Here is a 13,722-nt window from a genome sequence, read left to right as displayed (position 1 = left end):
GCGGCAGAGGTTTCCATTAGTTCCGATTGTGTTGCGATTTTGTCCCGAGCACGATTGTCGTCCTGCCGCAGTTTGGATGCGATTGAGCTCTGCAAAACTGAGCAAAGTAGCTCAAATGCAATCGCATTAGTGGAAATTGGTTTGAAATGCGAGGACATCGCAGCACGATTGTGATCGCGTGTTATAGTGTAAAAGAGCCCTTACAGAATATGTAGGTTTTTTTACTGTTATTAGAGGGGCTCACAATCTAATCTCTGTAGTCACATGTCCTCCTGCCTAAACTGAGCTCCCATAAGCCCTTACTACTGTCTGAAAATGCCAAGGCTCTCTGAAAAACTGCGGGTGAGGCTCGCTTAGTTTATAGGAAATTAGAGTATTAAAACAAAAAAAAAAAAGTATTTGGCTTGAGGAATGCCCTATAAACAATAGGAAAGGAACACAATTATGCAATGAGTAAAAGTTCATCTCGGATCCACTTTAAGGAATGGATATGTGGGATCCATTTTTTTCTGGGTCATTATTTGTCAGATCCTGTCAGATCCTTAGCTTTTTACATATTACATATAACATTTGAGTATATAACGGTCTGGGGTTCCGTTGCATTTGCTGCGTGTCCCGATATCGCACAATGTTTCTGCCACTCACCTGATCGACCACGTTGGCCTAAGATTTCCAGCATGTGTGATCAATACATGCTTGTAGCAGTACCGATTGTCATCCGATTCAATAATAACTATAAAATAGAATGTTCGATTGGCCATAAAATCACCAGATGAATGGCCACCTTAACGATTTAGCACTGTTTCTGTTGTAGTCAGGCTAAAATCAAGTTTGTTGCTTGAAAAGAACTGCCCATGACCTGCCCTATCTTTTCCGGCCCTTATTGATGTTTGCTTACCCTGGGAACAGAACATTTAGGAATGCTTTAACCCATCAATGTGTTTATAAACACCTCTCTTGAAGAGGACAAAGTTCCATGTCAGCAGTGCAGATTGGGGGGGGGATTCTGCAGCAGAGGACACAAACAGTTATTCTACTTATCTCAGATCATGTTATCTTACTTTGGATCTCCAGGAGAGAAGTTTTTTAATTACTGCTTCATTTACCTTAAAAAGAGGAAGGAGATCAGAGGTGAAAAATTGCTCAAAAATTGTACATATGCTTCAATAAAAACACATTGTAGGCACTCCATGTATATAAAACACTTAAAACAGTCTAAAAAAAGGAGAGACCGTGTTAGTCTTCGGGCCGAGGCAGAGGCAAGAGAGGCTCCAGCCTCAGGGCGCAGTGTAGGAGGGGGCACACAGCTCACTCAGCTATCATTCCCCTATTGTGTTTGAAGCAGAGAGAAATAAGAAAAGGGGATACATGGCAGTAACTGTGAGGGGGGGAGGCTTGGGTACCTCTTAGTCTAATAGCAATCAATCAGTGTGTGACGGCTGGGGTGGGAGGGATTGAGGGGCGCACTTTGGTGTCTCAGCCTTGGGTGCTGCAGGACCTTGTCCCGGCTCCTTCTCCAGATGTGTAAATCAGCTCTATTGAGTCAATTCTTCCCAAGAGTCCTCTAGTAAGAAGTAATGTGTTCCAGCTCACTTCAACAAATCACAGAGATATTTCAACTCTCCTGTGGCCAGAAGCACTCCTGTGGTTAAGTTGCTTTATAAGCCTGTTTTGAAAGCTTTCAGTCTGCATCTGAGACTCTTCCTTGGTGAAATTGATGTAATGGGCTCCTTTACAACACCCCTTATGACTAATCTCAGGCCCTGGACCACACAGTGCAATCTGAACTGACATCTTCTGGCTTGCTTTATCTGACAATCTAGCTTCCACTATGATGAAGAAGGAACTTTGTGACCTTAGTAAGAAGGGTTCACTGCCTGTTCCCTGTTCATCATATAACTGCTGTTGTATGACCGATATAAAAGCTTGCACTCTAGTTTGTAGGTGAGATATGAACATACTGGTCATTAAAACTGACTGAACATTTTAAATGTGTTCATTAATGGTACAATTTTTTCACCAAATGTGATCTTTCAGTGCAATTTGAATGATCGAATTGTATCGAAATTTTGTAGTTTATGAAGGCAATGGATAAGAAACGATTCTTTGGTCGATTGCTTAATAGGATAAATACGAGCCGATAGTTAGATTTTATTATCGAATTTGAAGAACGAATCATTCAGTAAATGTGAACAATCGATAATTACCTTCAGATTAGTTTCGATCATTTAAATTGCATCGAAAGATCGCATTTGGTGAAAAAATTGTACCATTAACAGGCACCTTGACAGTCCCTATTACTGGAATTCTGAACCTTCAGTTCTACAGATGCTTTACGCAAAAGGTGAAAGCCACTGGTAGAATATTGGTAAAATTACTGATACTCTCCAATTGGGCAGTGAGTAATATTTACCAATGTTTTGCCATCACCTAACTAACCTAACCTTCTTCACACTTAAATCGTTCGTCTACCAATGTCTAACCCTAACCCTTGGGCAGTTGTAGCCCAAGTTACACAGTGGGTGCCGCTTAAGCCCCAACTAACATTGCGGTCTCGGTGGTGCATATTTTACAGCACATCTGCAATTGCCAGTTTACTTGCCTCAACATATAGTACTAGTCCTTCTAAGTAATTGTCTGAAGTCCCTTTCTATTTTCCTGCAGTGCGAGTTGTTATGTATGCAACTGTGCTTGTTAAACAGCTTGTGGAATACAGTCTGATGTCCTGAAACGTAAATATAAGGAAAACACTTTTATCTGGCCGAGGAAACACTCCTGATAACATTTTAGACCTTAAAAAATGCTGCTGAATGAAGCAAATTTTATATGCAACTGTCACGGCTGCTGCTTAAAATGCAGTCCTAAATAGAGCCTGAAACTGAACCGAAAAATTTGATACTTAAAAAAATGAAAAACATGAGACTCCAAATAAAAACCTGTACCACTTGCAAGCTACACCAAATTACACATAAACATGCAACCACTCCAATCAAGGTTAATATTACCCCCCAGGTCATAAGCTTAGGTCATAAGCATAAGTCCACCTACCTCTAAAAACCATTACTTACAGTGCTATATAGAGCAGACCGCATGTACTTTACATAAATGCATGTATTGAAGTACAACATTAAATATTAAGTATACAGTGCTGGTATAATGCTCTGGCTGCTGTCTAAATAAAATACTGTGGTGCAAGAGGCAATGGTAGTGTGGTCACCTAATACATTCAAGCAATATTACCTATACTCAATCTGGTCCAAAGTTAGCTCAGAAGCGATGCAGTGATCAGTGATGTAAATTACATCATACCTTGCACTATTTTGTCTAGCCCCCAGCCCTACATCATGGCATAACCACACATGTGTACAGAAAACAAGAGAAAAGGGATCAGACCACTGAAGCAAGGAGGGGAGAAGGTAAATGGTGAACAGTGCTTCTCGGATACCACTTTTCACTATCTGGATCTAATTCGGATCCGGATACCCCTCTATCCGATCCAGGTCGGATATCCGAGTTTAAAATTTTCCAATCCGGATCCGAATCGGATATCCGACCTCAGTATCCAGCCGGTTTCAGGTATCCGGATAGAACACCGGAAGTGACCTGAAAATGGCAAAAACCCGTTCGGAGGTCTCTCTCTTTCTCTCTCTCTCTCTCTCTCTTTCTCTCTCTCTCTCTAGGTCTGGATACCTTTGAAAAGGATTTTTACCATTGAAGGTGATTTTTGCTTTTGCTCAGATATCTGAACTAACTATCCGCCCGGATTTCGGATTTCAGATGGGAAATCCAAGTTTGCTTGGATAGTCAATTCGGATTTTAAAAAATATCCAAATTGCTTTTCAAAGTTCGGATAGTGGAAAAAGTGCGGATTATCTGGGTAGTTCGGATATCCGGAATCCGGATGAGCACCACTGATGGTGAATGGTGTTCTACCACGTCCACTCCCAGGAGGCACTGCAAATGTTAGGGTTACTACTATAGTGACACCTCCAAGTCATGCCAAATACCAAACCAGAAGCTAACAGGTGACTTCAATGCCAGAACTTCAGGGATGATTCATGAATATATATATACATACTGTATATACAATATATATATATATATATATATATATATATATATATATATATATATATATATATATATATTCCTTCTCTTTTTTGTGAGTTCTTTTAGTCAAGAGTAGGGTGCCCAGAGGCAATGGTCTCCACAGAAAAATTTCTGTCTGTTCAGGTCATCTGCTTTAAATCATCCAGCAGAGGTCCTGGAGGGAGTGAGGAACAGGACCATACAGTGACCAGATTTTTCTTGGCCCAACTAGGGATGAAGGAGGGGGGTAAAGAGGGTGGGGACAACCAATGTCAGCTCTTGTACACGGACAGGAGTGCGTCCAAAAGAACAAATACAGCAATCATTTGTAGGGTATGTTTAGAGGACCCTTGCGCAGGAAAGGTGGACTCGAGGAAGATTCCTCTACTGAGGTAAATAACTTTTACCTTATTTCTCCTTACGGGTTTACTTTAAGCATTGTAACCCCAAAACCCAAATATGATTGGGCAGAATCTCCCCACAAGTAATTAAGAAGTGTGAGCCCACATCACAAATTTAGTTTTAGCTGCCCATAAACAGCTAAGTGGTTTGTACAAAAAAAAAGACGGGTAGTTGTGGGTGGGTTGTTGTTTTCAGGAGGCAGGCACAGAGCACTGGAACCAATTGTGTGGCCACGGAGTCCGGCAGCTGGGACATAGATGTGTCCCACCTGGAATATCTGGTGGTTAACCTGGAACATTGGCTGGGACATATTTGTGCCTGGGACATGGGATACTAATTCTGGGACATGTCCAAGGTAAACTGGTCACTGTAGGACCATCATTGGGTGTTTTCTCAGAATTACAATCCTGCAAGCGGCCATGGTAGAGAAGTGGAGAACGTTTGCCAAAAATGCTGCTGCTATTGTTCCCCCAACCCTGGCCTGAAATAGAATTTAAAACCTGTCAGCACATCTCTACATACAATATCCAGGGCTTCTTAAAATTCAGCAATAGAAAATACCTCTCAAGGTTGACTGTCTGCCTCTTTGCAGTTCCGTATTTCTCTATGTCAAGGAAAAAACATAATTCACTTCTGTAAAACCTGACCAAATCAGGCATTAAAATATAAACAATGGAATCACTGTGGGCACATCAAGTAACTTCCCCTTTTCTGCATTCTGTCCTTATGCTCTGTATGGTTCTTCTGTTTTCATGAACATTTACAGATCTTTCATGCAGCTACACTAAAAAAGACAAATAACATTTATATTGCACTTTTCTCCTAGCGGACTCAAAGCTCCAGAGGAGTTTGGGGTCCTGAAGTTGGTTGGTCAATGGTTCAAGTGGTTTTAGCTAGGTTGAGGACAAGCGTATTGTCCTTAAACCAGCTGAAGATCTTCTTAATCCCCTGGTGTTACTAGAGTTGATCACTGCTCCTGTCCACGAGGCCTATGATGGTGGTACTGTATGCAAACTTCATCACCTTGAGTTTTTCTTTGAGGTGAAGAAATTTGTGTATAGAGAGAACAAGCCTGGCATCAGGACACATCCTTGAGGAGTGCCTGTGTTGGTAATTTGCACTTGCGAGCTCTTATAAAAGTTACAGACTACCAGGCATGGCTCGGTATCCTTGAAACCCAGGACCCTCTGTATGCAAATCTCAATGACCTATTTGAAAAAAAAAATGATCATCTGATTTCCATAGAAATGCAGATATTTCTACAAAAAATGGAGAGCCTTTGTAAAGCTGGCAGGCTTAAAACTACTTACTGAGGCTCCAGCGATGGCTGTCAGTCTCCCTGAACCTCCTCGTGGGCTCCTAGAGGCTTCCTGCATCTGTGTACGGAAGTCAGGGTGTCACATGACCAAATGTGGGTCAGCTGACAGTCCAGCTTCCGTGCACTGGGGAAGCCAGAAAGCCGCTCAGAGCCCTCAAGGAGGTTCAGGGAAACTGACAGCCAGTGACTATTTGCAGGGGGAGGTTTGTGCTATTTCGACTTTTCCTAAACAACCGGTAAGCACGTGTATACATCAGGCGATTCCCGCCGGTGCCAGATACTGGGGACTTTGCCTTATTCACTGTAGTGGAGTCAGTGGGAGACCTAGGGTTTGTTCTTAAAACACCAGTTTTTACCAGTTTTTAGTCGCTGTTATCTAAACTGGGTCTGTTGAATTACACTGATCACTGGTGGTCTTTGCTTACATTAGCATTTGAACATCAGCCACTTTTTCAGTCAGTATAAATATACAGCAAAGTCCCCTGAAACAGGCACCGGTGAGGATCACCTGATCCCGAACAGTGCTGCTCATCCAGATTCCGGATATCCGGGTAACCCGGACATCCGAACTTTTTTCAGCTATCCGGCCGGTTAACGGATTCCGGATACCTGGGCCCAAATCCGGATAGCAAACCGCGGATATTTGGTTGCATACCCGGATATCTGGTGGATATCTGGATCTGGATACTGTAACTAAGTCCCTAACGTCATTGAGCCAATCAGAGGGCTCCCAGCAGAAGCCCTAGCAACCAATCACAGAAGGGAACCCTGGCCAGCCCCACCTGACCTCATTGAGCCAATCAGATGGCTCCCAGCCTAAGCCCTGGCCCCAATCACAGAAGGGAACCCTGGCCAGCCCCTCCTGTATAAAAAGGGAGGGCTGCCATGATGAGAAACATCGTCCTTGCTTGTGAATGCTCACTGAGAGACATGCTCCAGTGCTGCTGGCCTAGCAAGTGCTGTATACAGTGATAAACCTAAAGCTGTTCAGTGATTAACTACTTCACTATCACTCCACTATTGTTATATTGTTTATTAGGCAGCTAGCTTGATTTCATTCAGTGAGTGACAGTCAGAGTGTGTGCTGCAGGCCTGCTGCAGCTGCTATGTGTCTGTGTGTGTGCTGTGCACAGACCAGGCAAGCTGCTGCCTGCTGGCCAGCTAGCCTTAGCTACAGTATAGGTTAGGTTAGGTTAGGGAATAGGAATACTGTGTTATTGTGTAGTTAGTACTGTAGTACTGCAGTCAGTGCTAGCAGTTGTAAGAGTAGTAGTACTACTGTGTTAGCTTACTACAGAACTGCTGTGCTGTGAGCTGTGCCAGTGTGACAGTTAGTGTGCACTAGTGTCTTCTCCTCTGCTGTCTAACTGTCACTCGGCACTTGGCACTTTGCACGTGGCACTTTGCACTTGGCACTTTTGCACTTTGCACGTGGCCCTTTGCACTTTGTCACGTGTCACATGGCAGGTGCAAAGTGCCAAGTGCAAAGTGCCACTGCCAAGTGCCACGTCCGGCATGCTCCTGGCAGACGTTACACCTGCTGCTGCTGCATTGCCCTGCTCCTGCTGCCTGTTCTGCTCACACCACCAGGGTGCCACAAACCACTGCTGCTGTGCTGATACCACCTATATTTAACCCAAAACACAATTGCTGCGTAATTTTTGGGAGGTGTCTGGGCTGAAAACAGTCATGTCCCAGTTGTGCGGTTGGACTTTGGACACAATGTGGGCTGCACGAACGCTGTCTGGAACCTAGTCCTGATGTTAATTGACAGCCATTTTTATTTGGGGGGGATTTTAAGTCCCCACATCAATTAGTGTTTCCCTTTAAAAAAATGACGCTACATGCCTCATTTACCCTAAAAAACGATTTAAAAGCAATTTAAAGGCCACTTCTGGTTTTGCTATTCGGATATCCGAATCTGCCCGGATACCCCGGATACTGAGTTCAGATATCAGATTCGGATCGCGAAAGCTTGAACTCTGATATCCGACCCGGATGGGATATCTGGGTATCTGGATCCGAATCGGATCTGGATTTTGAAAAGGGGTATCCGAGCAGCACTGATCCCGAATACATGTGCTTACCCGTTGCTTGAGCAACCGGCTGAAAAACCACAAACCTCTTAGCAGCAGCCACCCAAATGCAACCAGCCATATGTACAACAACAACAACAAAACATTTACAAAGAGCTTTTCTGCCATAGGACCCAAAGTGCATAAGCTTTTCTCGGATCATCAGATCAGTACATAGTGATGTGTACAGTGGTAGCCCCCTCTTCCATGTCCAGCTCCCTTGGGCAGCAGGCCCACTACTCTCTGTAGTTCCCCATTTGCATCCCTATTTCATTTGCAGCCTCCCCTTCCATATGCAGCAACCCCATTTCCATGTCCACCCCCGGGCAGCTGACACCCAGGGCGTCCACCTTTGTGACCTTTCCAGTTATCATAGGTCCATGAATATCAAACATTGTGGTCAAAACACTTTATTCTTCATAGTAAATATCCAGAATTTAGAGATGTTTCTACCTTTGGAGGTGTGCAGTGTTTTTTTTTCCATATGGAAAGTTACTCTGGCATTGGCACCCAGTGTACTTCGACTACGACCCATGTCTTCTTCCTTCACCTAGAAAAGCATATCAGAATTCAATCATCAAAATCACTTCAGACTTCAGCATGTCTTGCTTATTATGTTACTCATCATTTCAAGGTTTTAACAAATGTGAAGAATCTGAAGATTAAAAATCATTGCAGAGGAAAAATTATATCTTAGTTTTGGATAGTACAGTGAAGGATTAGAACTTCTTTCAAATCTTTATTGCTGTCCATTGTCTATCTGTGAGAACTTCCATTACTTCCTGCTCAGAAAGGAAGTGAATAAATCTCTTCAAGACTGACAGAGACATGAAACAAAGCATTTTATTAATTTGTAGAATGGGGAAACATTTAATACATAACTATTTAACAATGCTAGCTTTTATTTCGGTCCCTCCTTTCTTGTTTGTGAGCCTTTGGCATTTTTATTGTCATTGTGTAAAACAACGAAATTACTTTTCATGACACGGTGCATATAAGGAACATAGTTACAGTCGCAAAGGTAGAAACAGAAGAATTATATAAGTATGCCAAATAGTTGAACTATTTAAAAAAACACTTTACACAATGTTAAGTGAGTTAAATCTTTTTTTAATATCCTTTCTAAAAAAAAGTGAAGATAGATACAATGAGGATACAAAGTCAACACTGCTGCATGTTGTGCGTTTATTGCTGGATGTTGCTTTCATCACATTGCGTGCAAGATATAAATAAATCACATATCGTGCAAAGGAGGCTTGTAGCTGTGAGCTGGTGGTGGGCGCTGGGTGCAGGAGTAGCCTGACGGCCGTTTCGCGCTATCTAGGCGCTTCTACGGAGGCTGTATGTTGGGGGTAAACTGGCCGGGTAAAAATACCCTCTGTTACGGCGTTCGGCGGACTTCTGCCTTCTGGTGCCGCCCCTACTCTTCCCCTTCAGCCAATCATGTGATGGAGCGCATCTGCGCTTCATGATCAGCTTCCGTGGGGAAGGGAGAAACTACCGTATTTTTCGGACTATAAGACGCACTTTTTCTCCCCCAAAGGGGGGGGGGGGGGGAAGTCAGTGCGTCTTATAGTCCGAATGTTACATATTTGGACCTGTGCCTGTGTTTTTTACCCCATTTCTGCGATGTCTGTATTTCCCCCGCTGCAGTGTCTGCATTTCCCTCGCTGCCGTGTCTGCCTGCACTCCGTGTCCTCTGTGTTTGCGTGTCCCTGGTGTTTGCGTGTTCTCAGTGTATGCATGTCCCCCGTGTCTGCCTGCACTCGTGTCCCCGGTGTTTGCGTGTCCCTGGTGTTTTTGCGTGTCCTCGGTAATTCCATGTCCCCGCTGTTTCCATGTCCACGGTGTCTTAACACATATAAGTAGCTGCCACATAGTCATCCAGCTGTCCCCAGTTTCCCTTATACGTACCTCTCTTGCAGCTTTGATTATCGCGCTGTCCCCGGTACTGCCGTAACTTGTAACAATCAGGAAGTCCCGGACGTCTGTGCAGGGAAATGCACCAATCAGGCGGGGGCGCTTGCCTCAACCGCCAATCATGCTGTGCAATGCTCGAGTGATGGTGTTGAGGGCGGGACCACCTCTCCGTCATTGTGGCCAATCACAGCGCCCTCTGCCTGATTGGTGCATTTCCCTGCACAGACGTCCAGGACTTCCAGATTGTTACAAGTTACGGCGGTACCGGGGACAGCGCGATAACCAAAGCTGTAAGAGAGGTACGTATATGGGAAACCGGGGACAGCCTGATGACTATGTGGCAGCTACTTATATGTGTTAAAACACCGCGGACACACAAACACTGGGGGGACACAACAAACACCAGGGACACGGATATACCGAGGACAGGCAAGCACCGGGGGACACCGAGTGCAGGCAGACACGGGGGACACGCATACACTGGGGACACAGTGCAGGCAGACAATGACACCAGATGCACAGACCAGGACAGGACACGCAGACACTGGGAACATGGAGTACATGCAGATACTGGGACACAGGGACACGCAGACACTGGGGCACAGGGGGGCATGCAGACACTGGGGACACAGGGATAGAAAACACTGGGACAATGGGGATAGAAAACACTGGACATGAAGGAAATAGTGGACAAGGGGACAGAGGAAGGGGGACAGAGCATAGGGCATCAGACACCAGGGACATAGGTGGACAGAGGACATTGAGACATCAGTGGACACAAGGGGACAGTGGACACAGAGGGACATAGGTGAACACAGGAGGGCAAAAGTACATGAAAGACATAAGGGGGGCATAATAATTAGGGGAAAAGGTCCATAACACGCCCCTGTACCATGGACGCACCAGGTTTAGTATATTTTTATTTTTCCTGGGTTTTTGTCCTCTAAACCTAGGTGCGTCTTATAGTCCGGAGCGTCTTATAGTCTGAAAAATACGGTAAATTACTGGTGCCACAGCGGACCATACTTATTAGATGGACGGGCAGGCTAGGTCGGCAACACACAGGCAGATAAGGTACAGAGACAGAAGACTGATTCGGTAACCAGGGGCAGGCAGGATTGGCAACAGGATATCAGATATGCGTAGGTACCGAATCAGAAAGCAGAGGGATAGTCAGGAATGCAATAGGTCATAACAGATATCAAACAATGCCTAGTCTTGGGTGTGAGGTCCGTGGTCTCAACACCCTGGAACTAGTCTGAAGTATAACACAATGATAACACAGAATCCCTAGTCTTGGGTGTGAGGTCTGTGGTAACTAGTCTGAAGTATAACACAATTATAACACAAAATCCCTAGTGTTGGGTGTGAGGTCCGTGGTCTCAACACCCTGGAACTAGTCTGAAGTATAACACAATGACACAATGAAATACAGAAGTAATCTGGCTCAGCGTGGATTCCCAGGTCCTCCCGGTTCAAACACACTGTGGGATCCGACTATGGTCTGAGTGCCTTCACGTAAGCGTTCGCAACGGCAGACAACCTGAGACTGACCAGCAATAGGTATATATAGAGCGGCGCTCTCCGACGCCACCCACCGCCGATCAACCAATGGCCACTAATTCTGAGATCAGCTGACTAACCTGGTCAGCTGATCCCTCCTCGTTTGACATAAAGGTTCTGCCTCTCAGCGCGCGCGCGCGTATTCCTTAGTCTGTGTGCACTAACAGGCCCAGCCACCTCAGACGCACGCTTCTCCGCAATCTATTACAGAGTGACTCTGAACTGGGCATGTGCAAATTCAGAACCTCATATGCCCAGTAATATGAAATGCCCGTGCACGACAGAAAGGAATTTCACTGGGTATGCCCAGTCTGGAACACGCACACACGCAGGGGCGTAACTACAAATCATGGGGTCCCCCTGGCAACTGTTTGATGGGGGCACCAAAATGTTCACACCCATTCCCTTGCTTACCCTTGGTGACCCTCAGACCTGGTGGGACCCATCTTGCAAGGCTCATAAAACAAGCGTGGCCAATATAATCTTCACACCTATAACAAGTGTAACCAAAAACATCTGACCTGAAGGATGGACCCCTTTCTAAAAAGGAGTGAAGTAGTAGTTGGGGCCCAATCACAGCTCTGGGCCCTCCCTGCAGTTGCAGGGTCTGCTCCCCTGTAGTTTCGCCTCTGCATACATGCCTAGTTCAGAACAGATTATTTACCACCCAGTGAGCATCCAGGAGGCAGCTGGGGGGAGGTCCTAAAAGAGGGAACAGGAGGACCCCAAAACAGGAGGGTCATGAAAGAGGTACAGCAGGAGGAGGGGGAGTAGTGGGTACTCCAGCCCACCATGTTTTTTAAGTTGAAAGCAGGTGTGCTTTAATGAAAAGTTTGGGTGGAAAGGGGCCTTAATGCTTTGGAAGAGTTACAGGAAACCAACTATTTAGAGACTTTGCATGACTCACCGAATGCTGAGGTAAATGATGCAGAGCACGCCTCAATCTTTGCTTGGCTCCTGTGCCTTTTTCTCCGCTTGCAATGTCAAGTTGGTTTCTGGTGCTGCTAAATTGTCTCAATAATCCAAGGAAAGACGCTGCTCTGCACGCTCTTCACCACTCACTTTAAATAGGCTTCTTAGCCACATGTTTAAGTTTCATATTTTACTTCCTGTGTTTTTTTTTTGTGCCACTGCTTTGCCCTTATCTCTACAGTTAAGCTAATCATTAACCTATAAGACTATAGTTTAGCTTTCTTTATCTAACTTTAGAATGCTCCTGTAGCAAGCAACCTACGTGGAAAAAATGCTTTAATGGGATGATCGCCAAAGAGAGGGAAAGATGAGACTGAAAAGAACCAGATTGTAGGAATAACACATTTGTGCAGCTGTGGGGAGCTTGTGGACAAAAAGAAAAAAAAAGAAAGAAAAAGGAGGTGGCGCTCAAAAAGCTATTCAGCAATGCGTTGGAGTGAGCACAAGACCACGCTGCATGTTTCGGGTGTGTGCCCTTCATCAGGCATGATGCAAACAGAAAATGACTGATAAACTCCCTTGCTGGGAACACACGTTTCGTTTTCCCGCACGATAGATGCGTTCGACTGATAAATTCCGTCATGTCCGATATATCGTTTTACCGCTCGATTTCTCATAGAAGTGAATGGATAAAAAAGATACGAAAAACGAGCGGAAGATAAGAGAATCAAGCGGATAATCGTGTGATAAATCAATAGAGTGGAGAATCAAACAGAGAAAACGTATCGTGTGTTCCCAGCATAATAATAGGAAGTTAAAAGGCTCTACCCTATCATGTGAAGTCCAGTAACCCTATGCAGCCTTATAAAAAAAATAATAATAATAAGTGGGTTAAAGGGGGTCATCTAAAAATTGTTAAAGGGGCACTACAGCGAAAAATTGTAAAATTTAAAATATGTGCAAACATGGACAAATAAGAAGTATGTTTCTTCCAGAATAAAATGAGCCATACATTACTTTTCTCCTATGTTGCTGTCACTTACAGTAAGTAGTAGAAATCTGACAGAAGTGACAGGTTTTGGACTAGTCCATCTCTTCATAGGGGATTCTCAGCAAGGTCTTTATTCTTTATAAAGATATTCCCTAAAAAGTATTTAAACTATGATGCTGAACAGCTTCCCTGCTCCCTACACAGTTTTTTGGCAGTTGGACAGAGCAACTGCCATTCACTAAGTGCTTTTGAAAATAAATAAATCCCTAAGAATCCCCCCATGAAGAGATGGACTAGTCTAAAACCTGTCGCTTCTGTCAGATTTCTACTACCTACTGTAGGTGACAGCAACATAGGAGAAAAGTAATTTATGGATCATTTTACTCTGGAAAAAACGTACTTCTTATTTGTCTATGTTTGCACATATTTTAAATGTTATAATTTTTCGCCAT

The 13,722-nt window shown here is 44.3% G+C and overlaps 1 protein-coding gene across 1 annotated transcript in view; it reads right to left on the bottom strand.

Annotated features, from left to right (window-relative positions):
• The window catches only part of MYADM (myeloid associated differentiation marker), a 65,419-nt gene extending 53,002 nt beyond the window's left edge, over positions 1-12,417 (bottom strand). The window contains exons 1-2 of the mRNA XM_068242979.1: positions 12,275-12,417; positions 8,338-8,434 (exon numbers count right to left, since the gene is read on the bottom strand). Of these exons, the coding sequence (XP_068099080.1) occupies positions 8,338-8,419 (82 nt within the window). The 5' untranslated portion in view covers positions 8,420-8,434; positions 12,275-12,417. The remainder of the gene's footprint in view (positions 1-8,337; positions 8,435-12,274) is intronic.
• Between the last annotated feature and the right edge of the window lie 1,305 nt (positions 12,418-13,722).

Source organism: Hyperolius riggenbachi, chromosome 6, assembly GCF_040937935.1.
Source record: "Hyperolius riggenbachi isolate aHypRig1 chromosome 6, aHypRig1.pri, whole genome shotgun sequence".
NCBI classification, from domain to species: domain Eukaryota; kingdom Metazoa; phylum Chordata; class Amphibia; order Anura; family Hyperoliidae; genus Hyperolius; species Hyperolius riggenbachi.
This window is presented reverse-complemented; position numbering and strand designations above follow the sequence as displayed.